The sequence below is a fragment of the Doryrhamphus excisus genome, linkage group LG2 (genome assembly GCF_037039965.1).
Source record: "Doryrhamphus excisus strain RoL-2023G ecotype Guam linkage group LG2, RoL_Dexc_Guam_v1.1, whole genome shotgun sequence".
In the NCBI taxonomy this organism is placed as follows: domain Eukaryota; kingdom Metazoa; phylum Chordata; class Actinopteri; order Syngnathiformes; family Syngnathidae; genus Doryrhamphus; species Doryrhamphus excisus.
The window spans coordinates 14,506,966-14,534,612 of record NC_136358.1 but is presented as its reverse complement, the minus strand read 5'-3'; the positions used below and the strand labels follow the sequence as shown (position 1 = coordinate 14,534,612).

General features: G+C 41.1%; 1 protein-coding gene across 11 annotated transcripts; it reads right to left on the bottom strand.

The window, feature by feature from the left end:
- Nucleotides 1-1,599: 1,599 nt before the first annotated feature.
- Nucleotides 1,600-26,975, bottom strand: LOC131132004 (kinesin-like protein KIF21A). Of its 11 annotated transcripts, none has more exons than XM_078798555.1 (37): nt 26,626-26,974; nt 18,990-19,212; nt 18,636-18,818; nt 18,315-18,464; nt 18,078-18,209; nt 17,840-18,004; nt 16,239-16,354; nt 15,969-16,164; nt 15,716-15,905; nt 15,479-15,542; nt 15,196-15,399; nt 14,796-14,834; nt 13,451-13,490; nt 11,652-11,763; nt 11,393-11,581; nt 11,130-11,329; nt 10,878-10,985; nt 8,332-8,400; nt 8,073-8,218; nt 7,836-7,980; nt 7,572-7,766; nt 7,406-7,507; nt 7,160-7,325; nt 6,913-6,933; nt 6,629-6,686; nt 6,482-6,536; nt 6,208-6,401; nt 6,014-6,139; nt 5,862-5,894; nt 4,622-4,758; nt 4,473-4,557; nt 4,304-4,393; nt 4,072-4,230; nt 3,886-4,003; nt 3,648-3,818; nt 3,384-3,583; nt 1,600-3,319 (listed from the first exon to the last, which is right to left on the bottom strand). In XM_078798555.1, exons 1-37 carry the CDS (start codon nt 26,667-26,669, stop codon nt 3,262-3,264), a joined length of 4,683 nt encoding a protein of 1,560 aa, XP_078654681.1. In that variant the 5' UTR covers nt 26,670-26,974; the 3' UTR covers nt 1,600-3,261. The 11 variants fall into 11 exon arrangements, with proteins under 11 accessions (XP_078654681.1, XP_057933110.2, XP_078654684.1 ...); XM_058077127.2 differs by having other exon boundaries at nt 6,014-6,145; nt 26,626-26,973; XM_078798558.1 differs by having other exon boundaries at nt 3,384-3,580; nt 26,626-26,973.
- Between the last annotated feature and the right edge of the window lie 672 nt (nt 26,976-27,647).

Sequence of the window (27,647 nt, the reverse complement as noted above, 5' to 3'; positions counted from 1 at the left end):
AACATGGTTAGCTGTGAGCGCATTAAGTGAGCAAGCCGCACTATCATGCCTCATCAGTTCTGGCCATAAAGCAGCAGCGTGGGTATTTTTAGCCGCAGGATTCACTCAGTCGGGAGATAGAAGACCAAGCGAGGTGGATATTGACCCCGTCCACCTCCTGCTTGAATCTTTAACTGGTGCCTAATTGCATGCCTCTTTGGCCATTTTGCATCTACAGGTTCTTGCTTCACAAGTAGAAGAAACTAGCTTCTAATAATACACACTAAATAGCAGTAACTCATCATATCCATTCAGGGTGGCAGGAGTTGAAAAATATGTTTACAGGTACAGATTACTTTTGTTATTTACACTAATGCACCCCATAGGGCCAAGTATTGGTCTCCAGTAACTGATATACTGCAGCGTTTACAGTATCTGTGTATGCATATTTTACATAACATCATGTTTGTTTGAATGCACAATTCCGCACCTGTTTGAAAATGAGCTGACTTGAAAGCTTAAATTGGATATAATAATGTCATTGTTTTAAATTGGATATAATAATGTCACTGCCAAACAAAATGCATTGTTAGCGCCAGTGACATATACGATCTGTTCCCCAGAGACCAATTAACACTTTGCTGATATATGAACATTAAAAATTGATCATGCCTTGACACTCATGTCTGCCTTCGGGGGTGGGAGTTATTTTCACTTTTTCACATGCGCTCTGTCTTCTACTGGGGAATATAAATCACCTGGGAACGTATCAGAATTAAAAGGGGAGGCCCAACTGTGATTTTCAGGGCATGCATAATCTATAAAGTGGATAAAAAGCCATGTAAGATCGGAAAACAGGCAATACTCTTGACTGAGCATCCATATTTCAACACAGTTCTGAATAGGAATTGGATTCATTGCTGATAGCTTTTTTAAAATTATTTTGCTATACCACTAGTCAACATCGGCAAATGATAAGGGCCTCCAAATTACTAAATTAATAATAAATTAATATGGAGTTGTGTGTTTGTGTGTGTGTGTGTATAGGTGACGGAATATCAACAGAATATTTTTGTAGCCTTGTTTCGACGCTGTTTATGACTTTCTAATGTTAATAATAACAGCTAATCCTGTCTAATGTTATCATTGTTAGAGCCCTGTAGACATGAAATAACACCCCTATAGTCCAATTTTCACTCATGTTACCCAATATAACAACAAATGTCTTCGAGGTGTGTGGACAGGAAGTGATGTCGGGGAATTCAGAGTGTCTTGAGTGTTAGCTGGAGCAGTTAGCAGCAGTAGTTTGTATTATTATTATGATGATGATGACTGTTATTACAATTACCAAATCTGGTGCGTTACCACTGACACCTAGTGGTCAGAGAAGGCTACATTTATAGTTTATGCTTGAAAATTCTTAATTTAGACTAAACATAAGTAACATTTGCTTGAATATGCATTTTTTCAGGACATTTATATATTTTTGGTTGTATTTGTAATGTGCCAATAATGCTATTCAATTTGCAAGCTCTGTAAATATCCCAGGTGAGTGGCGCTTTGCTACCACCACGTGGCCAAAATGCGTTAATACACCGCTTGAAAAAGTTTCAACTCCAGTACTTGGTTGTAAATTTATTGTCACACTGCAGCCTAGATTACTTTCGTACAAGATAACCAGCAGGAAAACACATTTACACAAAAACAAACATACACTCATATTGTATAAAACATAATAAGGTCACATGATTCACCTGGGGGTAAAAAGTCAGATGTACATGCTCTGGAAGGAAGGGTTTCTTCATCGTCAGTCCAGTGCAAATGAATGCAGACGGTTCTTCAACAAAAATAATCACAGAGACATCCACTCCATCGTTTTTGTGCTGTGAAGCGGACTGTTATGATAAAACCGCAACATAAAACAAGCAGCAATACACTACACCCAAATAACGGCAATGTACACTCACATTTTCAGGACATGAGAAACATAAATAAATGCCCAACTGGCTGAGAAAAAATTGAAGTTTAAATATGAAATCTGTATGTCATGATCTGGGAATGACATTATTCTTCACTGAAATGTCCAAGTCAAATTTGAAAACAAACACCAGGCACACCCGCACAGTCCTGACACTACAATAATACACCTACAGTCATATTCACTTTACACCTTTCCGACTGTCACAAACAAACATTCATTCATTCATTTTCTATCACTTATCCTCACGACGGTCGTGGGCATGCTGGAGCCTATCCCAGCTGTCTTTGGGCGAGAGGTGGGGTACACCCTAGACTGGTTGCCAGCCAATCACAGGGCACATATAGACAAACAACCATTCACACTCACATTTATACCTATGGACAATTTGGAGTCGCCAATTAACCTAACATGTTTTTGGAATGTGGGAGGACACTAGAGAAAACCCCACCTCCTTGGTGTGAGGCCTGCGTGCTAACCACTCGACCACCGTGCAACCACAAACAAACATCTGTACTGTATTACCTTTAATCAAAAGCAGATTTGTTTTGTTCTGGAGTGCATGAAGACTGTGCAGGTGTACCTAATGAAATGGCCAGTGCGTGGATATTTGAAAAAGACCTCAACCCAACAAAGTGTAGAAAAATGAAAATGCAACATGATATTTTTTGTGTAAACCAAATAAATGCAAGACTTTCCGTTCCAAGCCATTCCATGTACTTATAATTCATCAGTGATTCTCAAACTGTAGAACGAGTACCACTGCTGGTATGCACAAACATCTGTGATAAATAAAATTTGTTACAGCTGTGTGTGTGTGTGTGTGTGTGCAGCAAGGTACTGCAGCACTTGTTTATTGTGGTTAATTTATTCCGGGCCTGATTACAAAAAGTGAATGGTTGTTTGTCTATATGTGCCCTGTGATTGGCTGCCGACCAGTCCAGGGTGTACCAAAGACAGCTGGGATAGGCTCCAGCATACCCGTGACCCTACTGAGGAAAAGCGGCATAGAAAATGGTTGGACGGATGCCATATGCACAATTTTTGGACATGATTCTGGTTCCCTGTGGGATTTGCGATCCGGGCATTGAGTGTCTGGTTTGGCAGTAAGAATAAGAGCACAACGTAGTTTGGTCCTTACAGGGATCAATCACACTATTCAAAAGTGGAAAACACACAGAAAAATGTCAATTATTGCTGGTAAAGCTACAGTTAAATATAGAAATGTCTTGTAGAAAAAGAAAAGGAGTGCAAGTGTCGCACCAGCAGCAGAGTATTCAAACTGTCTGACAACCGTATAGCCGTCAGTGGACGCCATCCTCCAGGGATCCTTTGGCTTCCCAAATCTTCACTGTGCGGTCGCTAGGGTACAAAACAAAGTGCTGAGTCGCTGAATGCAGGACATTAAGAGATGACTGTGACTTACTCGGATGCTGTGAACAGTTGGCTGCTGTTGGAGGTCAGGCCATTAATCGGACTATCATGGCCTTGAACCTCGCCGAGGGCTGCGAGCGAGTCAGCGTGCCAGAGGCGTAGCAGCCCTCCTCTGCATCCACTGAGCAGGGCCGAAGAACCAGGTACCACGGCCAGAGCGCTGACCCAGTTTGTCTGCGCGCTTGCCGTCTGCTGAGACCGAGCCATATTTGGTTCCGCTTTTTAACTTAGCGTCCTTTCAATGATGTCGTCTTACCTGCAGAAGCTTCTTACTCGCCAAATCCCACTTTTTGATGCAGCAGTCTCTGGAGCCGCTGTAGAAGAAGTCACCGTGCACGCTGAGGGACTCAACGCTGTCCTGGGGAGCGGGATCAAACGTGTGGCAGGAGCTGACGCTACCCTGGGTGGCTTCTGCTACCTCAAACATCTAAAAAGACACCAAATGCTGGATGCTTCATCTCATTGAAAGACCATTTTCGGCGTCAGTCTCCTACTTTGATGTGGTGGTCCTTGGAGCCTGAGAGGACAAGATCTTGTCCATTGGCCAACTTATCAACTGTCAGACAAGTGACGGCTCCCAAATGGCCGGTCAGCTTCCCCGTGGATGCAAACCTGATTATATTTTGAGTTTAGTGCATGGTTGTAGACGACAGGGCAACTGTTTCTAATATTATGCTTACTTGCGGAGATCCCACATGCGTACGGCATTGCCAGCGGCAGCGTACAGGAAAGATCCAGAAGAATTGATGGCGATGTGGTTGATCTGACTCTCTCCTGGAGGTATTGTAAAACTTGCGGCTGAGGAGCACGTATCACCTGTACCCACCTGTCCTGAAGCCCTAACACAGCCGAGAAGGTCCAATATTAGTACAATAGGTAGATGTTTACAGAGGTGGGCGTCCATGTACTCACGTTAGAGTGCGGATACATTTTGCACAATCCCGTATGTCCCACACTTTGATGTAAGCAGTAGAGACCGTAAAGACAAGGCTGGAAGTGTACCTGCATGACGACACCCCAAGCAAACATCAATACAGACGTACTACGTACTTCTACTGCTTAGCGTCACAGATATCGGTACCTGACTGAGACAACACTGCTGGGATGCTCCGCTAAAGACATGATCTCCTGACCCGTCACCAGGTTCCACACCTTACACGTTCGATCTGAGGGCAAACAGGACACCATTCAGCGGCGATGTGGCATCATCAGGATGGTATTGTCGCTTACCTTTCGATCCAGTGAAGAGTAGATCCTCTGTGGCGTCCACACAGAGGACGGGCTTGGTGTGTCCTTCGGCGATGTGCACACATTGGAGTTTGGCCGCCTTGGTGGTCTTGGGAGGCGGCACGGTGTGGATTACGCCTCTGGAATATGTCAAGACAACAAAAACACACAATGGATCGTGTCTCATAAATTAAACGCCGGCGTTGAGGCTGTCCAATTTGGGATTTGACCGTGAATTGATTGTTTGCATTACGCCATTGTAACTCATCATTCAAGTTCAATCAAGACTCTTGTATGCGCACCCATTACATTCGCCCCTTGTTTCCAGCGGTTCATTAGTTCCTAGACCCGGCTGCGATTTATGAACTTCTGTCATACAAGATTTTTGTTGATAAATTTTATATTTTTGTAGTTAGAGCATAGAAAACCTGTTCATGACTTTCTACATACATTTTTAGATATGATATAACATGTCGTCACCTTAGCACTCCTATTCTTATTATTATTCACAACACATTGCACAACTCTTAATGTGTTAATGGGACTCTAGATGGCCGCTAGCTACAGTAGCAAGCAACAAGTTAACTTCAAATGCATTTCTTCTAAATTTAAGGAGCCATAGCCTTACCACTTCCACACAAAATGGGAGGATAACTTTTTTCCACTCTATCAAGTCTGACATGCCGTGGATGTCTCAATCATTTGTGTCATTACTGCCACCTTTTGACCAAAATACGACATAACTCTACCACAAAACACATAATCATTTATGAATCAAATGATAAACAAAATGATAAAATAGCAAGGAAGCGATAATCAAAGTGCAATATTGCGAGGGACGACTGTATATGTTTTTATTTTCAGAGGTTCAACTGTAGCTCAAAAATCATTCATTCATTCCTTTTCTACCGCTTATCCTCACGAGGGTCGCGGGGCTGCTGGAGCCTATCCCAGCTGTCTTCAGGCAAGAGAGGCGGGGTCTGGTCGCCAGCCAATCACAGGGCACATATAGACAAACAACCATTCACACTCACATTCATACCTATGGACAATTTGGAGTCACCAATTAACCTAGCATGTTTTTGGAATGTGGGCGGAAACCGGAGTACCCGGAGAAAACCCACGCATGCACGGGGAGAACTCCACACAGAGATGGCCAAGGGTGGAATCGAACTGCGTGGTATGCACACTAACCACTCCCCCATGATGATTTTCAAAAATGTAGAATAAAGAAGAAGATTACCTATTGCCTTCAAATACAGGAGACTCATCCAATCTGGAAAAAAAATCAAATAACGTCTATAAACCTCAATTTCCACCCAATATATGAATCCATTAACCTACACGAGGCTCTTAATGAGGTTAAGGAGTTACAGTACTGATTGTACTTCTTACAGTGTTTTGTAGTCATTTGCTATGCAAACCGAAGTGGCTGCTCCCCCTTTCTCCTGCAGCTTCCTGCGGCTGAGAGGCGAGCGCTCAAGCTGCCTCCTCTCAGGGGTGCTCGTCGGTGACCTGGATCTGAAACTACAAAGTGTACCAAAAGAGTATTCCAACTTTGCTTTTAAAAGACGGTGCTGTTTACTTACCCCCCGACTGGACGGGTGAGAGACGGAGAGACAGTCTGTTCACGGTCAGGAGTTCTGTGAGTGTCTGGAAGCCCGTCCTGATGCTCCATGATGGAAAGCAAAGGGCCAGAGAAGTCCCCTGTGGGGGAGTCGGAGGAGTGATCCCCAGAGCTGGCGTAAAGCAGCTCCATCTGGGTCGTGGTCCTCCTGCGAGCCTTAAATTGATTCCAAATCCAAATATTCATTAAGGTAAAAATACTTGCATAGAAAAAAATAATAATGCGTGGTATAGTACCTTACTTCTCAGCCTGGTTTCACCACATAACTTCATTAGATCTGACGTCAGTGTGCTGAAACAACATAAAGGAAGATGTTACAGTGAAATACCTGATGGCCGTCATCACAAACTGTTTTTTTCTTCTTTTGTTGTATTATTTATTACCTCCCCTCTGCAGCCGGGCTGGGGGTGGACTCATCGCTGCTGTCTTCGTCTCCATTTTCTACAAAGGGGTGAAATATATCCACATCACCATGCATGCAAACATGAATGCATCAATCTTATTTATTAAAGCAACAGCAGTTATTGTAATGTAAAAAAAAACAAAAACAGGTGAAGACACATATAGGGAACTAAACACAGGATTATACCAAACAGTTCTGGCTACTGGGTTAGTTTTTAAAAGGGTCTTACACACGATACCCACATTGAATGTATCTCAGACTCACCTGGTGACAGGTAACCTAACTCTGAGTTCAAGCATCAAACAAACACACCAGAGAAAACAAACACAAATCAAGTTCAAACCCCCAAAATGAGAACGGCTTGCATTTAATCCTACAGGCTATTGGCAAATATGCCCCCTTGTGGCCATGAGTAGTATGATAATGCCACAAATGGTGTCTGTAAAATCAAATGCAACCATGAAAATGATGACTCAACGTTTATGATAGTGTATTATCCGCTGTTACCGACCTTGAAGGGCGCTGCCCAGGAGGGCGTCCAGCTCTGGGTTGATTTCGGCTTTCTCCTTCAGCATGTGGAACAGGAGCTGGTTCTGGGTGGCGCTGTTGATCTCCGTCTGCTTCAGCCGGCCCTCCATCACCTTCAGCTGGGAGTCTTTCTGAGCCGCCTGAAGACCCTGGAGTGGAGATTGGCAGTAAACGTTATCACTGCAGGACGTTTCCTGTGAGGGTGAGGGTCTAATACTGAAGCGGGTACCTTATTGATGGACATGGTCATGAAATGGTCCAAAAGGAAGCGTGCCTCTGAGAGATTACACGAGCTGATCACTGCTGTAACATCTACCGTGTCTCCTTCCTCCTGTCACACAAAACAACAGAGCATGGAAAGACATTTGTATACAATAGATATCTTCTCCGGTCACCTTGGCCTCCTCCATCTGCATGATGTTGGCCTGGCAGTCTGCAATGCTGTCGTTGATGTAGTCAATGTTGGCACTCAAAGACTCCAGCTCCTCGTTCAAGGAGGTCAGCGGGCGCTCTGCATCCGCACCCTCGGCTACCATCTTTGTCTTCTTTCTGGATACTCGCTCCCTCCGCTTGGTAAGCTCCTCCCTTTGCTGGCATGAGACAAGTCAAGTGAGCTTCTCTTCTTGCTTTGCTTGGTTATTATTAGTGCCAAGTCTGACCTTCAGGAGTCGATTCATGTCCGTCTCCATGTTGGAGATGGTCATCCTCTGCATTATGATGTCAGTGACGCATCTCTCCAGAGACTGCCATTTGGCCCTGGCTGTGCGGGTGAGGTAGACGCTTCTTGTCCACACAGGAGAGCTTCTAAAGGACAAGAGAACTTTATTTAACTCTTTTTAACTCATTCAATCCCAGACATATTTCTAAATGCATCATTCTCAAGTGTCATTTTGTACCTGGAGCCGTTGGATGCTGACGTTCCGGAGGAATGCGGCCTTCCTGGAGCGCTCCGATGGGATGCTTCTGGGAGTGTTTCAGGTGTGGTGACTTTCCTGGTCACCTTCCCAGACACTGGCCTCACCTGCCTCCTCAGAGCAGTCACCTACGGAAAGTAATTACACAAACGAAAACGACTTCAAAATAAATGCAACATTAAATAAAATATGTTGTAAATCAATAAAATGATATCCTCTCAAGTCGCTATTTTGATCTCACCTCTTCGTTCTTCCTGCGTAAGATTAACTCTTGTTGTCTCCTCTGAGCCTCCAGCTGCTTCACTTGATGCTGCCAGGAACAGAATAAACAATCAATTTGGCATCAGAATGGCCTTAAACTTCATTTTTTAATTTAGTTTATTGCCTGAAAATTTTAAATATATAAAATATAATAAAATATAATAAATATAATATATCATTATTATATATTATTATAATGATATATATTATATTATATAATTTTTATATTAAATATAATATATATTTTTTGGGAAGAATAATACTTTTTTTTTATTATAGCAAGTATGAAATTAAAATGTATATAAATTGACTATCGCCCAAAGACAGCTGGGATAGGCTCCAGCACCCCTTCGACCCTCGTGAGGATAAGCGGTAGAATATGGATGAATATTATAATCTATATAATATTATACAGTGCATCCAGAAAGTATTCACAGCGCTTCACTTTTTCTACATTTTGTCATGTTACAGCCTCATTCCAAACTGAATTAAATTAATCTCTTGCCTCAAAATTCTACACAAAATCCTCCATTATGACAATGTGAAAAAAGTTTTTTTTGACATGTTTTGAATTTATTAAAAATAGAAAACAAAAAAATCACATTTACATAAGTATTCACAGCCTTTGCTTAATACTTTGTTGATCCACCTTTGGCAGCAATTACAGCCTCAAGTCTTTTTGAATATGATCCCACAAGTTTAGCACACCTATCTTTAGGCAGTTTTGCCCATTCTTCTTTGCAATAAGTCTCAAGCTCCATCAGGTTGGATGGGAGACGTCTGTGCACAGCCATTTTCAGATCTCTCCAGAGATGTTCGATCGGATTCAAGTCTGGACTCTGGCTGGGCCACTCCAGGACATTCACGGAGTGGTTCTGAAGCCAATCTTTTGAGATCTTGGCTGTGTGCTTCGGGTCGTTGACCTCTGGCTGGGGCGAAGGTTCATTTTTCAGCAGGACAAGAGCGCTCTGGAGCAGGTTTTCATCCAGGATATCTCTATATATTGCTGCATTCATTTTTCCTTCTATCCTGACTAGTCTGCCAGTTCCTGCTGCTGAAAAACATCCCCACAGCATGATGCTGCCACCACCATGCTTCACTGTAGGGATGGTATTGGCCTGGTGATGAGCAGTGCCTGGTTTCCTCCAAACATGGCGCCTGGCATTCACACCAAAGAGTTCAATCTTTGTCTCATCAGACCAGAGAATTTTGTTTCTCATGGTCTGAGAGTCATTCAGGTGCTTTTTGGCCAATTCCAGACGGGCTGCCATGTTCCTTTTACTAAGGAGTGGCTTTCGTCTGGCCACTCTACCATACAGGCCTGATTGGTGGATTGCTGCAGAGATGGTTGTCCTTCTGGAAGGCTCTCCTCTCTCCACAGAGGAACGCTGGAGCTCTGACAGAGTGACCATCGGGGCCTTGGTCACCTCCCTGACTAAGGCCCTTCTTCCCCGATCGCTCAGTTTAGAAGGCTGGCCAGCTCTAGGAAGAGTCCTGGTGGTTCCAAACGTCTTCCATTTACGAATAATGGAGGCCACTGTGCTCATTGGGACCTTCAAAGCAGCAGAAATCTTTCTGTATCCTTCCCCAGATTTGTGCCTCAAGACAATCCTGTCTCGCAGGTCTACAGACAGTTCTTTTGACTTCATGCTTGGTGTTTGTGCTCTGACATGCACAGTCAACTGTGGGACCTTATATAGACAGTTATTATATTTCCAAATCATGTCCAATCAACTGAATTTACTGCAGGTGGACTCCAATTAAGCTGTAGAAAGATCTCAAGGATGATCAGTGGAAAAAAGATGCACCTGAGCTCAATTTTGAGCTTCATGGCAAAGGCTGTGAATACTTATGTAAATGTCATTTTTTCGTTTTCTATTTTTAATAAATTCAAAACATGTCAAAAAAAACTTTTTTCACATTGTCATAATGGAGTATTTTGTGTAGAATTTTGAGGTAAGAGATTAATTTAATTCAGTTTGGAATGAGGCTGTAACATGACAAAATGTAGATAAAGTGAAGCGCTGTGAATACTTTCCGGATGCACTGTATATCATACTATATCATATTACATTACATTACATTATATTATATTATTAAATATATATATTTTGGGAAGAATAATACTTTTTTATTATAGCAAGTATGAAATTAAAAACTCACTCAAATTCACTTAAAATGTATATAAATTGACCACGCCTCTCGCCCAAAGACAGCTGGGATTGGCTCCAGCACCCCCGCGACCCTCGTGAGGAAAAAGCGGTAGAAAATGAATGAATGAATATAATATAATATTATTATAATGTTATATATTATATTATATTACTATTATTATTATTATTAGGAAAAGCGGTAGAAAATGAACGAATTAATGTATATAAATTGTGCATGAATGGTGAAAAAAAGGAAAAAAATGTTCCAAAGTGCTCCGTGAGATTTAATCTATCTCCGCTAACATTTCGTGTCAAACCAATTTCTTCTGGGCCTTTCCAGAGTTCCCACAATATAATAATAAGTTGGGCTAACCTCAGCTCTCCGCTGGTCTTTCTTCAGAGAAGCTATCTCCCTGTTCCTTTTGCACTCTGTAGCTCGATTACGCTCCTGTTGCTCCTTCATTTGACGCATCAGTGCCACCTAGTGGGAAAACACATATTTTAAGACACAAGTACACAACTTTTCTACTTTTCTATTTATGGATTTTGGCTACAATGTGACATTGTAGCATATAATAATAAACAAGGTTTCAAGGGTGTTGTTGTTGCATTTTTCTATCCTAACCTTAGTCTTCTTCATCTCGGTGACGTCCTGCTGCAGTTTCTTGAGCTGCTTCTCGTACTGGGACTGGCTCTTCAACAGCCGGGCATGCTCCTTCTGAGCCGACTGGAGCTTCTGCAGCTCCTTGTTCATGGAGTTCAGCTTCTTCTCGTACTCCGCCTTGATCTTTTTTGCCTTTTCCTCTGTGCACGTCTCCACAGAACCTACGGATGAAGGTAAATGATGCCTACGATATCTAAAAGGTACAATTTTGCTGCCTCTCTTACCCATATTATGGAGAACTTTGTCTCTCTCCAGCTGCGTGTCCCTGATCTTATTCTGCAGCATCACCAGCTTCTGCTCGTACTGCTGTTTGAGCGTGTGAAGGCGCCGCTGGCTGTTCTCCAGCTCATCTATGAGCTTCTGCTTGATGGCGATCTCGCACGTGATGTTGGCCAGGTCCGCCTGGACATTTTCTGTTAAAAACACACACACGTGTAATAAGAGTCAATAAGACTCTTGTGAATTCTCACATTGGTTCTTCACCTTTTTCATCCAGCTCCTCAGACTCGGACCCCTCAGACGTCTCCTCTCCTGCTGTGTCCTCGTCCTCTTCCTCTCCATCACAGTCCTCGCCTTCCTCATGGTCACTGGCCTCCTTTTTACACGCACCAAAAATGCATCATTTAATACTTTGATACTTACAGTATATCAGGGATGTCCAATTTTTTTTAAGAGCGGGGCCACATAGTGTGAAATGGAAGGATGCAAGGGCCACTATGATATGTTTGTACAGCAACACATGTAGATATGCTAAGAAGTTATATATATATTTGAAGAAAACACTGCATCTCAGCTTTGTGAAAAGGGTGAAAAAGCCTATATGGAAAAAAGTACGGCTTTTGGGGGATTTTAAATCAATATTTTTGGCAGGAGAGGCAAAAAAGGGTGTTAAAAGGTTGTTAAATTGTCTTTTTTTACTCTACTTTTGTATACTTTTTTTTTTTAACTTGACTACTGCACTGAAATGAGAAGCTCTCCAATCTCGTTGTACATCTTGTATAATGACAATAAAGGCCATTCCATTCCATTGACCTCTGCTGTTCTCTCCTGTCAAACACCTCTGTCCTTGGTCCTGGCCAAAGCCATGGGACACACCTGCAGTCATTTCCTAATTTGAGCTAATTACCTCAGCTCTTCGGTTGTGCGTCTGTTGTTTGTTTGTTCCTCTGTTTGAGCCGAATCACACCTCCCTGATTTTTCCTGTCTGCATGCAGCTTCCTCGGTTTGAGACTGCTAAGCATTGCTAAGCTCACTTTATGTTCTCCTTATTTGTCTCGTGGCTTCGCCTGGCACACTACAGCCACCTCAACTGTTTGGAACTCTGACCTGAGTTGCCATCTGGATTTTTTGTGGGTCGAATGCATTTCTGAAACTTAATAGCAATAAAACTGAATTTTTACTCATTGGCACCAAATCCACCTTATCTAAAGTTGACTCCTTCTCTCTCTCCATCGACAGCTCCTTAGTCTCCCCCTCCCCTCAGGTCAAGAGTCTGGGTGTCATCCTTGACAGCACTCTATCTTTCCAATCCCACATCAATAACTTCACCAGGTCAGCTTACTTCCATCTGCACTCCATTAATCGTCTTCGCCCCTCCCTCACCCATCACACCAACGCCATCCTCGTCCATGGTCTCCCTCAAAAATCCCTCCATAAACTACAACCGGTTCAGAACTCTGCTGCCCGGATCATTACCAGAACCCACTCATCCCAACACATCACCCCCAGCAACTCTACTGGAAGTGAGAGAGCGCGGAGTGTGCATTGGGGGGACACCTTATTACATGCACACACACGTGCACATGCACACACATATAGTATAGTTCCAAATATGAAAATTGTAAATAGTTCATGGTGTTATATTTGTAAATAAATTGTCATTTTGATATAAAAACAAACAAAATACATGTGGGGTTATGGTATATTAATTTAGATATTTAAGCTGACACAAAAGTCAAGAATATTTGTGTCAAAGTGAAAGTTTCATAAAAAGCTGTTTTTCCTCCCTTTTTTGTTGGGAGCTGATATTTTCCTGAAACTTACCTATGTTCTACTGCTGATGACTAAAGAACAGAAAAAGGTAAAAACAAAAATGTTTTTTCTGACAAAGGATCTTTCTTTAAGTAGGTTCCACGTTGGTCGGAAAGGGTTGGCTGGGATTGACTGAATTAATGCTGATTTTTTTCCCCCATTTTTGCTATAGTTGTTGTGGGCCGCAAATGGCCCTCAGGCCGCTCTTTGGACACCCCTGATTTAAGATGTTGATTTGATTTTAAACGTACCACCTCGACATCATTGTCTGGGATTTCTTCCTTAACAACGCTGCAAAAAAAAAAAAAACAAAACAAATCAGAGTTGACATGATTTAATTGAATACCTCCAGGATATAAGCCAGGTAACGGAGGCATGCAACTACACCCATACGGTCAAGAGCAGATGAGGAATTACGATTAGACTTGTCTTGATTTGGCTGTGATTTTACATGAGCACCATCGCAATCTAACTTACACACACTACAGTGATAAAAGAGGGATCAAAAGGAAGAGATTCATCATAGATCTTTTCCCTGCAGGAATGTAAAACCACCTGTAGGTGCAAGGAAAAGTTGGAGATTAGTAGGTTCGTGGGGAGGGGGGGGGAACATCACCTGACAGCATTTCATTCAATGACTCGGTGCATTTTAGTCAACACTACAAGCATGATCTATTGTGGTACTGTGATTCAATAGACGAGCCGTCTGCCTTGACAAAAATAATCATGCTTTTTATTGATTTAATAAGAATGATGTGATTTTAAAGGGGACCTTTTACTCTTTTTCCACTTTTCTGACCTACAAATGTAGTTCGAATGTTGTGTTCTGGTGTTAAACTATCCCAAAGTTTCAGATAATGAGGTTTGGGCATTTGGAAGTGAGCCCTAAAAGAACTTTGGGACGGCTCAAAACGCTCGGTTTCAGAAAGTGTGGTAAAACTGCTCCTTTGTGATGTCACAGAGGTGCAGACTTCCTAATATGGACGTGGCTGTAAGCTCTGCTCCTCTGTGGGAGGAGTGGAGGATTAAATTAAAACACACCATTTTCGCGGGAACCACAAAATCCAAAGAAATACAGCTGAATGGGCACAGATTCTGGAAGATCTAGAAAGCTTTCTGGGCTGGTTATCGTGTGTAGCTGTGTGTAGTCCACAACGCAATACAAAGGGCCAAATATATGAGCATCATAGGTCCCCTTGAAGAATTGAGTTGCCAGGAATTGAATGTACTGAAGCAATTGAGGCAAAATAGGGTGTACTACTTGCCTCGGACAGTAGTGGCGCTGTTGATCCAGCGGGGCAGAGCATTTGATGTTAATTGTTTAAAATAAAAGGAAATTAAAATGAAAAAAGTGAAAAAAATATGCATATTTTTTCACTGTAATTAGAATTAATATTTAAAAAATGTAAATATGAGAATTAATGAATTTGAGCCCAAAGGACAATCAAGTGTCAATCAAAACTGAGCATTATTATCTTGATGAAGGCAGAGTTGATTAGATTGGATGCAATCTATGTAGTGTGTTTTGAATGACACAGCCATGTGATTGAATGAGCTTCAGGTATTTGTCCCGACCCTGAAGGGGATGGAGCAAACCTGGCATCCTCGTGGTGACTCTCCTGGCACTGCCTCAGTCTTCATAGAAAGGTGGGGGGTGGTAGATGGGTGTGTGTGGATGGTGAGGAGGAGGAGGAGGAGGAGGAGGCAGAAGTGGCGGAATTCGAGGCAAGTGGGGGAAGTTTAGCAGGGTGGAAGAAAGAGAGTGGATGACCAAGTGAGCAAAAAAAAAGATGCAGGTGACCAAATATTACCACAAATAATAATAATAATAATAATAATAATAATAATAATAATAATAATAATAATAATAATAATAATAATAATAATAATAATAATAATAATAATAATAATAATAATAATAATAATATGGTTGTTTAGGAGGAGATTTCCCCACATCATCTGTTGCTATGGTAACAGTATGCCTACTCATGTCTACCTCTTTTTCTTCTTCTTTTCCTTCTTCTTGAGCTTCTCCAGATCTCTCTTGGCCATCTCTATGACATCACTGGCCTCCTTCTCAGGCCCCAGCAGGGCAGGGGAGAAGGAGGCGGGACCGGCGTACAAGGAGGAGCGAGTGGAAGCCCGGGAAAGGATCTTCCTGAGGTTCTCGTTTAGAGCCTCACTTTCCAGAAGTTTGGTTCTAAAGAAGAAGAAATGTTGTTGCTATAGTAAGATATGTCTTTTTAGTTGCTTGTGAGGGGGCGGAGCTAATAACGCACCTGAGCTCCTCGATTTCCTTGATGTAGTTATGGACCATGTTCCCGATTTCCTCGTTGCCTTCACCTGGAAACAGAAATCTCACTTACTGTATATTTATATTGTAAACATACAGTACATGTAATGAGCACACACACAAGACGTAGTTATATGTTTTTATAAACCCAAACGCCCGATCCTAACAATGTATTTATACATTTATGTGGCAAAAAGAGGTGATGATGCAGGATAGGTCCTACCTGCTTTGGCCAGGGCATGGTTGGCTCCATCACTGAGCATCTGAGTGAGTCTGGCTCGTTGGGCGTCAATGGTCTCCTGCATGGCTTTCACCCTGACCCTCAGGTTGTTATTCTCCGTCTGCAACATGGAGTTCTCATGGACCAAGTCGTTGATCCCCTCCATGCCGTCTTCGCCTACTGTTCGCTTACCCTGAACGAAAGATAAAGAATAGGTAAAGAAACGTCTCCTGTCATATTCACAAGCTCCCCTCACCGTCTTGTACTCCATCAGCTCCATCTGGAGACGTGCTATCTCAGTCCTCAGGGCGCTGATCTGCTGGCTGGCTCGGTCCTGGTTCACCACCACTTTGTTTTTGATGTTACGCGCTCGGTTGGCGTACTTGAGGGTGTTTAAAGTCTCCATGAAGTCGCGGTCAGACGGGCTGATGCAGGCGATCATCACTGTTTGACTGGAGGGGACATACAACATATAACCTACTTAGCATGACAACAAGAGCTTGTTATGGTCTGCTTAGTGACACACCTGTTGCCACCAAGGGAGTCCTGCAAGAGGCGGGTGAGTTTGGAGTCTCTGTAAGGCACATGAGTGGAGCGCTTACTTCGGTCACCTAAAGCGCTGATGACATTGCCCAGGGCCAGCTTGCACATAAAAAATAAAGGAAAAAAATATATAGAGAGAAAAATAGATATATAAAGAGATATCGATTTGAAATGCATTTTTTTACATTTATCATATTTCCCTGTTTACAAAATAATAAAATAAATACATGGGTCTTTTTATAAATAAAACAATTTTATACAGTGTTTTTTTGTGTCAGTATTTATATCATAATTTAATCGTATGAATTACATGGTACAAAAACCACTAACTAAGTGAACAAAAACACTACACAGTATACACAATGGGGGAATTAATTTGTATTCTTGCCACAAGAGGGCGCCTTTGTTCAAGTTCAAGGGAATGAATTGCAAAACAATATACACAAGAATAGCACAGAAGCACTAAATATAATAATAATATAAAAACTGTAAACATTTTAGAACCTATTTTAATCATAAAATAAAAGGCAAAGTGTAGTTGTTTTAAATTTCTAAAATATAGTTTACATTTAAAAATATCAATAAAATAATCATTATAAAATAAAAAAGCAAAAATACAAAAATGTAAACATTTTTTTAAATCTAATTAATTAGTAATCATAAAATGAAAGGCGATGTCTAGATAATTTATGAAATGTTCCACTTCAATTTACATTTTAAAATACAAATAAAATAATCACTATAAAATGGAAAAAAACAATGTTTTTTTTATAAATAAAATAATTTTATACAGTGGTTTTTTAGTGTCAGTATTTATATCATAATTTAATCATATGAATTACAAGGTATAAAAACCTGTAACTAAGTGAAAAAAACACTACACAGTATACACAATGGGGGAATTAATTTGTATTCTTGCCACAAGGAGGCGCCTTTGGCAACAAACAAAAGTTCAAGTGAATGAATTGCAAAACAATAAACACAAGAATAGCACAGAAGCACTAAATATAATAATAATATAAAAACTGTAAACATTTTAGAATCTATTTTAATCATAAAATAAAAGGCAAAGTGTAGTTGTATTAAATTTCTAAAATATAGTTTACATTTAAAAATATCAATAAAATAATCATTATAAAATAAAAAAAGCAAAAATACAATAAATTGAAACATTTTTCAATCTAATTAATTAGTAATCATAAAATAAAAGGCAAAGTGTAGTTGTATTAAATTTCTAAAATATAGTTTACATTTAAAAATATCAATAAAATAATCATTATAAAATAAAAAAAGCAAAAATACAATAAATTGAAACATTTTTCAGTCTAATTAATTAGTAATCATAAAATAAAAGGCGATGGCTAGTTAATTTATGAAATGTTCCACTTCAATTTACATTTGAAAATAAATAAAATAATCATTATAAAATGGAAAAAAAAGCAAAAGTACTAAAGTAAAGAAATATTAATAATACTAATAATGAGTATGATTATGATGATGGCCAACCATGTTGAAAAAAAACCCTGTTAACCTAAAAAAATATATATAAAGTCAAATTAAATGACTTGTGCTCGTCTTTCTTACCAGTCCACAGTTGATGGAGATGCCTTCCTTGGCTCTGTCACCTGTTGCTCCAGTTCTCTTCAGCCTCTCAGAACCTGCCAGGTCCACAAAGTGGAACTTAGCCGTCAGCGTCTCAAACTCGTCGATTTCCGAATCATTCGCTATGCGGTTGTCTGCGGTGTTTTCCTGGAAGAGACAGGACCGTGTGTACACCGTAGGTGATGTGCTCACGGTAGTTCAATGGTTATGTAACACGTACGTTGTCTGGTGAGCACATTCGAACTTGGCACAGGTGGATCGTGAAGATGGCGTGGGAGCGCGAACTCTGGACGTTCATCTGAGTGCTGGCCGTGGTTCTGGAGAGAGCGCCCAGCTTCAAACACTGGATCATCTGTCGCGTTGTAGAGTATAACACACATAATAACAATGGTGGTTGTGACCAGGGCGAAATCGCCAAAAGCATGAATGACATTGAGGATTGTGATGCTATGCTAACCTCGGCGGCAGAAGTGACGCTGCGTGTGGTGACGCCAACCGTGTAGATGCCTCCGCTGGCATCCTCATGGATGCGGACATTGGATTTCTGCCTCCTGGTCTCAATGTCTCGTGTCGTGTCGAACAGGTCCAGCACTTCCTCGTTGTACAACTGAAGGAGGAAGAGGAAGAAAAACATCCTCCTTGTCATCTTGGACCTTCAGCAGCTGTTACAGCCATCATAAATGAAGCCATTAGAGCTAATGGCTACCTTTGACCTCTATATGTGGGGCTGTTATATATCATAAAGGGATATCTCATTAGGATTTTTGTGTTTTTGCACCTCCAAGAACTGAGCGTTGATTTTAAACTCCGGGACGGGCTTTCCCTGCTCCGTGGCGGCCTGCCTTCGCTCCTGGATTCCCCGAAACAGGTGGTTGACGGCCCTGGGAATGATACCTAGCTCGTCCTCGCCGATGTTGACGTCAAAGCCGGTTCCCATGGTGTATGTCTTTCCCGAGCCGGTCTGGAGAGGACATACGTGTACACAATAAGTCGACGTAAATAAAAGGAGTTACAGGCTCGCTATAGAAATAGAGGCTGGGGTGGTCGCCGTGGTGATTTAAATGGAATGCAGCATTGTTGTCAGATACGAGAATTAATGTCGGCAATGATTAAGAAAAGTCGTCTTCCTGACCTGCCCGTATGCAAATATGGTAGCGTTGTAGCCCTCGAAGCAGCCATCAATCAGCCTCTCGGTGCAGTTAGTGTAGATGGCGTCCTGTTGGGTGTCCATGTCGAAGACATAGTCGTAAGTGAAGGCCTTGTCCTTGCCCAGAAACACCTGCGGCTCCCCGGGCATCACGTATGTGCAAATATGGCAACCCTCGATCTTCTCTCTGGCCAACTGAGGACGAATCCTGATGGGGGGAAAACATATGATATGATTTAAATATAACAAAGTTACACTGAAGTACACATTTACACGCATGTCCGAAATGCAATATGTTGTTCTAATTCCACTGAGCAGGTGTACCTAATAAAGTGTACTAGTACGTGTCCTTTTAGGGAGGGAAACATCCAGTCTGCCTTCATTCCAGCTCCAAAAACATCCACATAGACCAAATAGTCACACGTAGAATTAGTGGTGGTTCTACATGCCTTGTGTGTGTGTGTGTGTGTGTGTGTACTGTAGTTCACTTCTTGCACACACCTCACAGTACACTTGCTGTTCACACGAGTAAACACAACCCGCCCTGGATTTCATTAAGACTTGGCTCTTCCTTCAATAAATGATGACATCATTTCCTACCAGAAAGGCCGCTCTCATTTGAGGTCACTGTCCACCTTCAATGGAGTATATTTATACCAAAGTTGTTGGTCGGGGATGTGTGTGTTTTCCCGTGTCCTCCCATAGCTTTGCACGCGACATAATGTGTGTTTGTGTGCATGCAAGTGGCGACCTTGCATGCTGTGTCCCTGACAACACGCACATTGAAAAGACTCTCCCATTCATTCATGCAGCAGCGTGAATGGCCGCCGTGTTTGTGTTGCACTTTGTACAACTGTGCATTAGTACTTTTGACAGTATATAACACTGTAACAGAGCACAGTGGATTAAGATGAAGTCTGAGCAGAAAGTGATTTAAGGACATGGTCAGGCTTTGTCTATTAAAGTTGGATAAACCCCTTTGGCCACCTTCCCAAAACCTGAAGCATTACGCTATCAGCTTGGCAAAGGAGGCAGGGAATTAAGATGTCATTCTGTTGTTGATTTCATGATGTCATCATGTTTTCAAATCTTGTGTGTAGTGATTATTTCTCATTACATTTGGAAATTTGTCTGATAAACTAGAAAAGTACACTCAAATATTAGTTATACGTTTATTTGCCTGCTAGCAGGGCTGACATGATAATGTTGGCATGCTAACACCTAGTAAAATAGTGGTGTGGAAATGTCTATCTATGAAAATGGTGCAAAATGCTACTACGCTAATGTTAGCATGCTAGCATCTAGCATGGTAGTGTTATGTCTTTATATAAGCGTCTATCTATGAAAATGGTGCAAAATGCTACTACGCTAATGTTAGCATGGTCGCACCTACCATGGTAGTGTTATGTCTTTATATAAGTGTCTATCTATGAAAATGGCGCAAAATGCTACAATGCTAATGTTAGCATGGTAGCACATAGCATGGTAGTGTTATGTCTTTATATAAGTGTCTATCTATAAATGCTACTATGCTATTGTTAGCATGCTCGCAGTGCTAACATGATAATGTTGGCATGGTAACACCTAGTAAAATAGTGGCGTGGAAATGTCTAGCCATGAAAATGGCAAAAATGCTACTATGCTAATGTTAGCATGCTAGCACCTAGCATGGTGGTGTTATGTCTTTATATAAGTGTCTACCTATGAAAATGGTCAAAAATGCCATTATGCTAATGAAGCATGTAAGATAATAAGAGCGTATACATATGTCTAGTTATGACTTTGCGGTGGTAATAACTTCAAAAGTCATTATGATGGTGTATTTGCTTGAAATAGAAAAAACTGTCTGTCACTGCTGCAGTGACATAGCAGAGCATAATCATACAATAATTATATGATACTAATAATAATAGATGTTAGATGAAATAATAGATGAAAAGTTTGACTGTAAACGATGAAGTACAGTATGTCCTACTGATTTTGACAACACATTGTGCTTAGAGTGGCGCACTGTGCATATTGTACTGACAGATTATTGTAATATTTAAACTAAAAACAGAAATGCTTTCTGGACAGCTCCACGTCCAAGCGACTTCATGTTTCAACCCAAAACACCTTTTTCCCCCCTCTGTAGCTGAGGGAAAAAAGTAAAGTAATCGTCACAAGACACACACACATAGGCTCCTTGTTGTATGTTTTTCCTTGGAAATGTAACACGGCCGCTACCTTACTGCACACTCTGGTCCTCATCACACACTGCCAGGTAAATGACTCTACATTTGATTCTTTATTTACTATACGTAATGATAAAATACGACTTTCACATCCATTCAAGCCGGGAAAACACAAGGAAAAAGGCATCCGCACATGACTTAGACAGTTTCGGTCAACTGTAAAAAAAATGAAGTAAAAAAAAAAAAAAAAAGCTTAAATCCTCACGAGGGAGGAGATTAAAAGGATACATTTACTGCCTGCTGTGAATTCCTCCATGTTTCTCACCAGGAACACGAAACACCACACAGGTGGGAGAAGACACTTTTAAAAACAAACTAAAGGTTTATACAGTGGCGAATACACATCACAGCATATCATAGCATTCCCATGACGGTGTGCAAATACGATGTGCACAACAGGCTGTGAGCAGTCCATACATACAGGAAAACAACTATAAACCTAGCCTAGAAATCTGCAATAAGTTGACACAGTATTGCATTCCTTTGATACACCACAATAGCAGCCCAAACAAAACAAAGTATTTGTTTTCTATGAGAAAATATTAGCACAAGTAGACAGGTGCTCTTATGCAATGACTAATAGTTGTTCATATTGAGAACACACACACAGGCTTTTGTCTGCCTCCCTCATTACCGCGATTACAGTGACAGCGGATTACACACACACACACACACACAAACACACACACACATTGCGAGAAATGCCTGTCACACAGACCATTTACAGTCAAAGAAAACTATAAAAAGTACAGAAAAGTAGTGAAGAGATGCAAGGCAGGCATGCAAACAGCAAACAAAACAGGAAATAATGCAAATATAAGATGTAGTTTGTTTGTATCTCGTCGGTGACAGGCCAGGGGAGGTAAATGGGTAACTATTTTCAGTACGAGCTGCAGGCTTTTGGAGAACTTCTGACATGATGACACAACCCTACCACTAAGTGCATCACCAAAAAATGCCTTCAGGTCGGCCATGATGTTTGTGTTATGTCACCATGCATAAAAAAGTCCACATCCGGGCTCATGTCAGCAGGTCTTCTTATGTTGCGTTCTATAAGGGTTCTGGTGACTAGGCTACAATGAGACTCTTTTGTAGAAAAAGACATTTGGTGCTGACATCAAGGAGCGTTTGATTGCGCTAACATCCAGGTTGCCAAAGCAACATTATCTTAGAGCTATGATGTATGGAAGCTAGGTAGCAGCTTCTACCTGTACGGGGAGCAGATACTGTTGCTGGGTGGAAATGGCAAATAATGAAATGCATTAAGGACTATATAGGTTTTAATATCAAGGTTTCATTATTGTTCCTTCACCATATCGCGGCTTTTCAGTAACAAATTAATAACTGATCGCTGTTTTGTGTCAGACTGTGGTCTGTTGTAAATTGGTATACAATTTATATGTAGTATTCTGGTCTCTAGGTGGCAGTAATGGGACAAAACATTGATGACATTACCTGACTTTACATGACCTTAACTCTGCATCAATTCAGCCATGGCATGTATGATATGATCGAGTGAAAAAAACGTTATGCTCCCTATCTGTGTGGAAGTGGTACGTTTAGGCTTTGAAGAAAGTAAATTTGAGGCTAACTGGTTTGCTCACTAGCTTGCTGACTAGCATCCATCTTGAATCCCTGCAGCATAAGAACTGGAATGTGGTGTAAACAAAGAATAATACTGACTAAAAAGTACTTTATTCATCCATTAGGAACTTCATTCGTGCAGAGCCTCAAAGCGTGTGCAGTTCATGTACCCAACAATACAACATAAAACAACACATACAGTCACATAGGCGTGTACAGTGACTATAAGGGTGTTATTTGAGGTCAACAAGGTCTATGTATTTAGAAAGTTTTCTCTAAAAATATTACATTTATTAAAATGTTGTAAATTTAATGTGGTCGGGTCTGGAACCAATTAACTGCTATAAAAGAGGGACAACGATAACAGCGACATTTGCTTTTTTTTTTTTTCCCCCCAATGTGCTGCAGGCCAATAAAAAACAAGCCGTGGTCCGCACTTATATCCTGCCATATAGAAGTCAGCAGAGAGTACGCAAATACACCCACTAGTGGCCATGGGCAATATAGAGATGACATCAGCGCCATTTGATTGGAACAGGGGTCTTAAACACGTGGCACTAGTTTGAGGCCCAAGTCTTGATATTAAGTTTAATGATAGTGCGGTCCGTGCAAGTTTGATATGGATGCTGTATGGTATCATGTACCCAGAAAAAAATATTACGTTTGATTAATGTTCATGTTAAAGGTTAAATAACTGTTAATAGTTATCCTCCCTATCCGTGTGGAAGTGGTAAGTTTTTGACTTTTTAAGTTTAAAGGAAATAACTTGGAGGCTACCGTTTAGGTCGCTAGCTCTCTAGTTTGCGAGTTAGCATGTGTCTCAAGACCCTGCAGTTGCGCAATATGTTGTAAATAAAAAGAGTATACATGTGACTATAGTCGTGTTTTGTCATGTCTACAGGGCTCTAATAATGCTTTGTTAATTTTAATCTGAAAAAAATTATTTGTCTACCCACCAACTATATGTGGTTTCTTAATTTTTAATTATTTGCCGTTTTATTATTATTATATTTATTTATTACTGATGATTGATTTTCTTTATTCTTGATCTTATTTTGTGTAGAAAAATAAAAATTAAGATATTTGAGAACAGTGGAATGTTTTATCAGAGCTTTTCTTGTAGAAAATCGGAACCAAAGCAAAGTTTATTCATTTTTCTGTTTTTAATAAATGCGTTTTTTTTTTTTTTGGAAACCTGATGCGACCCAGCCTAAAAAAAACAATGCAATAGTCTTATTAGACTGGTCTAGACTAGTCTTAAAATCAGGGTAGTAGCCTCAATCTGCTATCACAGACTTACAGGAGTATTGCGCTGACTCATGGTTTTGCCTGACTGACCCCCGTCCTGAATTATGGACAAATAAGGACAAATAATGACAATTTCTGCAGGATCATCACAGGACAGCAGCTGGCAGATGAGCAGCCTGCTTTGCTTCAGTTCACTTGAGTTGCTTCATGAATATTCATCACGAATAAGGCCGGCTGGACACGGCCATTATGCATGTGCACACAACACACACACTCACTGTTGTGTGTCAGGGCAGCAGGTTTTCAGCCTTTGCCCTCAACCACAATGTCAGAGTCCACAATGGAATCTGAGGAGGGGCTTGTATTGGATGGATATTGTGAATACTTTCATTTATTATTATTATTTTTTGGAATTCCAATATAAATGGCTATTATCGGTGAATAATTATGACCACCGGTTCAGAGACATTCAGCGGTTCCCATTCAAATGATTGTGAAGAATCCTTTAAAGTGAAGTAAGTATCACAAATAAGCATCACATATCTAATGACTCGATATTTGAAGCCACGCCATCAATAATTGAAAGTTCACCTGAAGGACACAGAGGTGCAACTCCAGCATGACTCACTAGTCGGGTAGATTGTTAACGTCCCCTGTTGCTTTAGCATGGACGACGGAGGCTGTTGCATAATAACGGTGACACATTTACACGTGTGTGTGTGCTTCAAAGAGGAGAAAACACCTCTTGATGGTCAGATAAAACAGCCAATAGGCTCGTGTTATTTCCCTGTATTATGCTGTATAAAAATAGATAATCGCAGCGGATTAGGACTGTGCGAACAGACAGCTTGCAGGCTGAGGCGAGTGCTGGTTGAAAATACATCTAATCTAAACCTTTACATGGGACCTTTGAGATGCTTTTGCATGTTGAAGCATTGTTAGGGGTGTTACCGTGGTGATTTATGATATTAAACACAAAGACTAACAGCAACTAATCTATTAGTTTTTACATTATGGCAGAATGATGTTCATGGATTGTTATCTTTTTAATGTGAACAGAAAGCACGGTTGGCTATTTGCTAGAAAAAACAAACAAAAGATCATTGTTACAATGTTATCATGACATGGAGCAGCGGCATACAAGGTCAGACACTAGTTGACAAGCAGACCTAAGATTGCTGTTCCTTTTTTTTTAAAGCCTAAATAAATTAATCACTTCATATATGAAGTGTATTTCTCATTTAATCAGATTTGTAGGGTATTTGCCTAAATTAATTCCCACTACGTTACACTCTTCCGCACCCTGTGTGTATGCTAACTGCCCCGCCTCTCCACCCATAGAGACAAAGAGACTGCATGACTGACAAAGGGGCTCACTCCCTTCATGCTGTTGTTCTATGGAACACATGCCAAGGTGCTGACAACAATGCAGAGTCATTGCTCCCTTTCTGTCTGTTTGTTTGGAAGCGCGAGATGAGGTAAACAGGCGCACATGCGGCAAAATGATCAAGTTATTAGTCATTAAGGATGTCAGTAGGGTATAAAAATGTGATATTGGTTGATCTTGATGATTTTCCTGATCATGAAACCCGGTATTGAGAGTTGGAAAATATCGGCATATCGGTTTTCAGCAAAAAAAAAAAGCCAACATCAGGCATCCTTAGTATTCATTTAATAAATGATTCATGGCTTTATTTACTATTGTCTGGGGTGTAGTGCCCACAAGACATTTTTCTGAATGAGATTCACGTTTTAATCTCACAAGATCTCCCCAAAATATTATATTGCATAATGCATATGCACTATATACTGTATGTACATATAAACTATTCTGTATGGAAATATACATTCAAATCATAATAAACACTTAGGATATAACAAAGTAGCTAAGTCAGCTGACTTTGGACCACGCCCTGACCCAACATGAACAACTCATCAAGCCATGACGCATGATGATGATGATGATGATGCTTTCTTCCATGTTTTATACAAAAACTATTGATTTCATGAACACTATAACCTCCACCCTTCTAGTTTTCCTGCTCTATTCAAAAGGAGAAGAATAGATAGAAAGCAGGTGGAAACCTGACCCCCTTCAGACAGGCTGGCCGTAACATTAGGTACACCTGTGACACATATAAAATGGAGCAAACAAAGTTGTGGGTCAAAGTCTGACAAGAAGGAGCTCATGATCACATGACAACTAAACATGGCCGCCACCCTAATCATGCAGCTGGATTGATACATGTATTGACAGTATTGATATTTTTGGCCTTTTCCTGTGTGTTTCTCACACCCCACACACCACATGATAGACAGAGATCACTATCATTACTTCTACTCCGACTAGTAGTACTAATACTAGTACTTTATTGTGTGAGTGACAGCTGAGGGGGGGAAAGGCCAAGTGAGCCATAAACAGTAAATAGATTTAATCCTGCAATCATAAACCCACTGTGTGTATTAACAACATGAGCTTGTGGAGTTGCATGAGCATTGGAAGGAGTGTTTGTGGTGCAGGTGGGAGCCAGAAAAAGAAGAAGAAGCATCCTTACCTCAGTGCCACTCGCACCGAGCTCTCATCCGGTCCACTGCTCATTGTGCCCCGGGAAGACAGTCCAGTCCACAAGGTTAAAAATAGCTCCTTTCCCCTTTCTCTTTATCCTCTTAGAAGACGAGGGAGCGTCTTCCTACCTCCTCCTCCTCCTCCTCCTCCTCACATCACTGAGAAGCCCCAGCAGCACCACCAGCCTGCTTGCAAACACAAAGCATGTGTTTCCCAATCATCATGCCTTTCCTTTTACAATGCATGCAAGCGGCAGAAAGCCTCCCCTTTGTGGTGCTTCATCTCGGCCAGCTCGTCGTGCAAAAAGACGTACGAGCCTCTTTCTTTTAGTCCGCGTGTGTGCAGACCGTGTGAGGGCTGTGACGTCACCAAACTCCTCCCTCACCTCGTCTGAGACGTATCATTGCCGACACCCGACAATCTGAAAGGAAAGCGCAGACGTCGGAAGTTCGTAACAGCCACAAGAAAAAACATCTACAAATAAATGCAAAAAACGCAAAAATAACACAGTAGAAAGCCTTACATCTTGTTGGACTTTAAAAAATCAAATTATTTTCCTGATGACCACTATTCCATTCAGTAAATAAATGTGCGCTTCGTTTTAAGTGGAGTAGCTCTCTCTAGTGGGAAAGACTGTCAATTACAGTTTAATCTACGGTTCAACCCAGGGGATTAACTGTTTTCCTCCTGTTAAAATGCACAGAAAAGTGTCAAACATACGGCCCGCGGGCCGGAACCGGCCCCCAAGGAGGTTCGATCAGGCCCGCAGGATAATTTGAAAGTGGAAAAAATGCATAAAAGACATGGAATTAATATTTTTAATTCGCTGCAATTCATGGATTATCCGCTAAGGGGCACACTCTTTCCATCAGAGTAGAAGACAAGCCGCATCACTGAAACAGACTGAAAACAGCAGACGGTTTCAATGCGCCATCTGTTGCTTGTTAGGACGTTGTTAATACCTTGGTCTCTACCTCTCCGCTACACCCTCATTAGCCAAAATGTCGTTAT

Bases quoted from the DNA above. Each gene is read 5' to 3' on its own strand.
- LOC131132004 (XM_058077126.2), bottom strand. From the start codon at position 26,669: ATGAGCAGTGGACCGGATGAGAGCTCGGTGCGAGTGGCACTGAG. The intron at 6,934-7,159 runs GTCGGTAACAGC...GCTTGAACTCAG, and splicing joins CCTGGGCAGCGCCCTTCAAG to AGTTAGGTTACCTGTCACCA. The intron at 6,687-6,912 runs GTGAGTCTGAGA...ACCCCTTTGTAG, and splicing joins GTTAGGTTACCTGTCACCAG to AAAATGGAGACGAAGACAGC.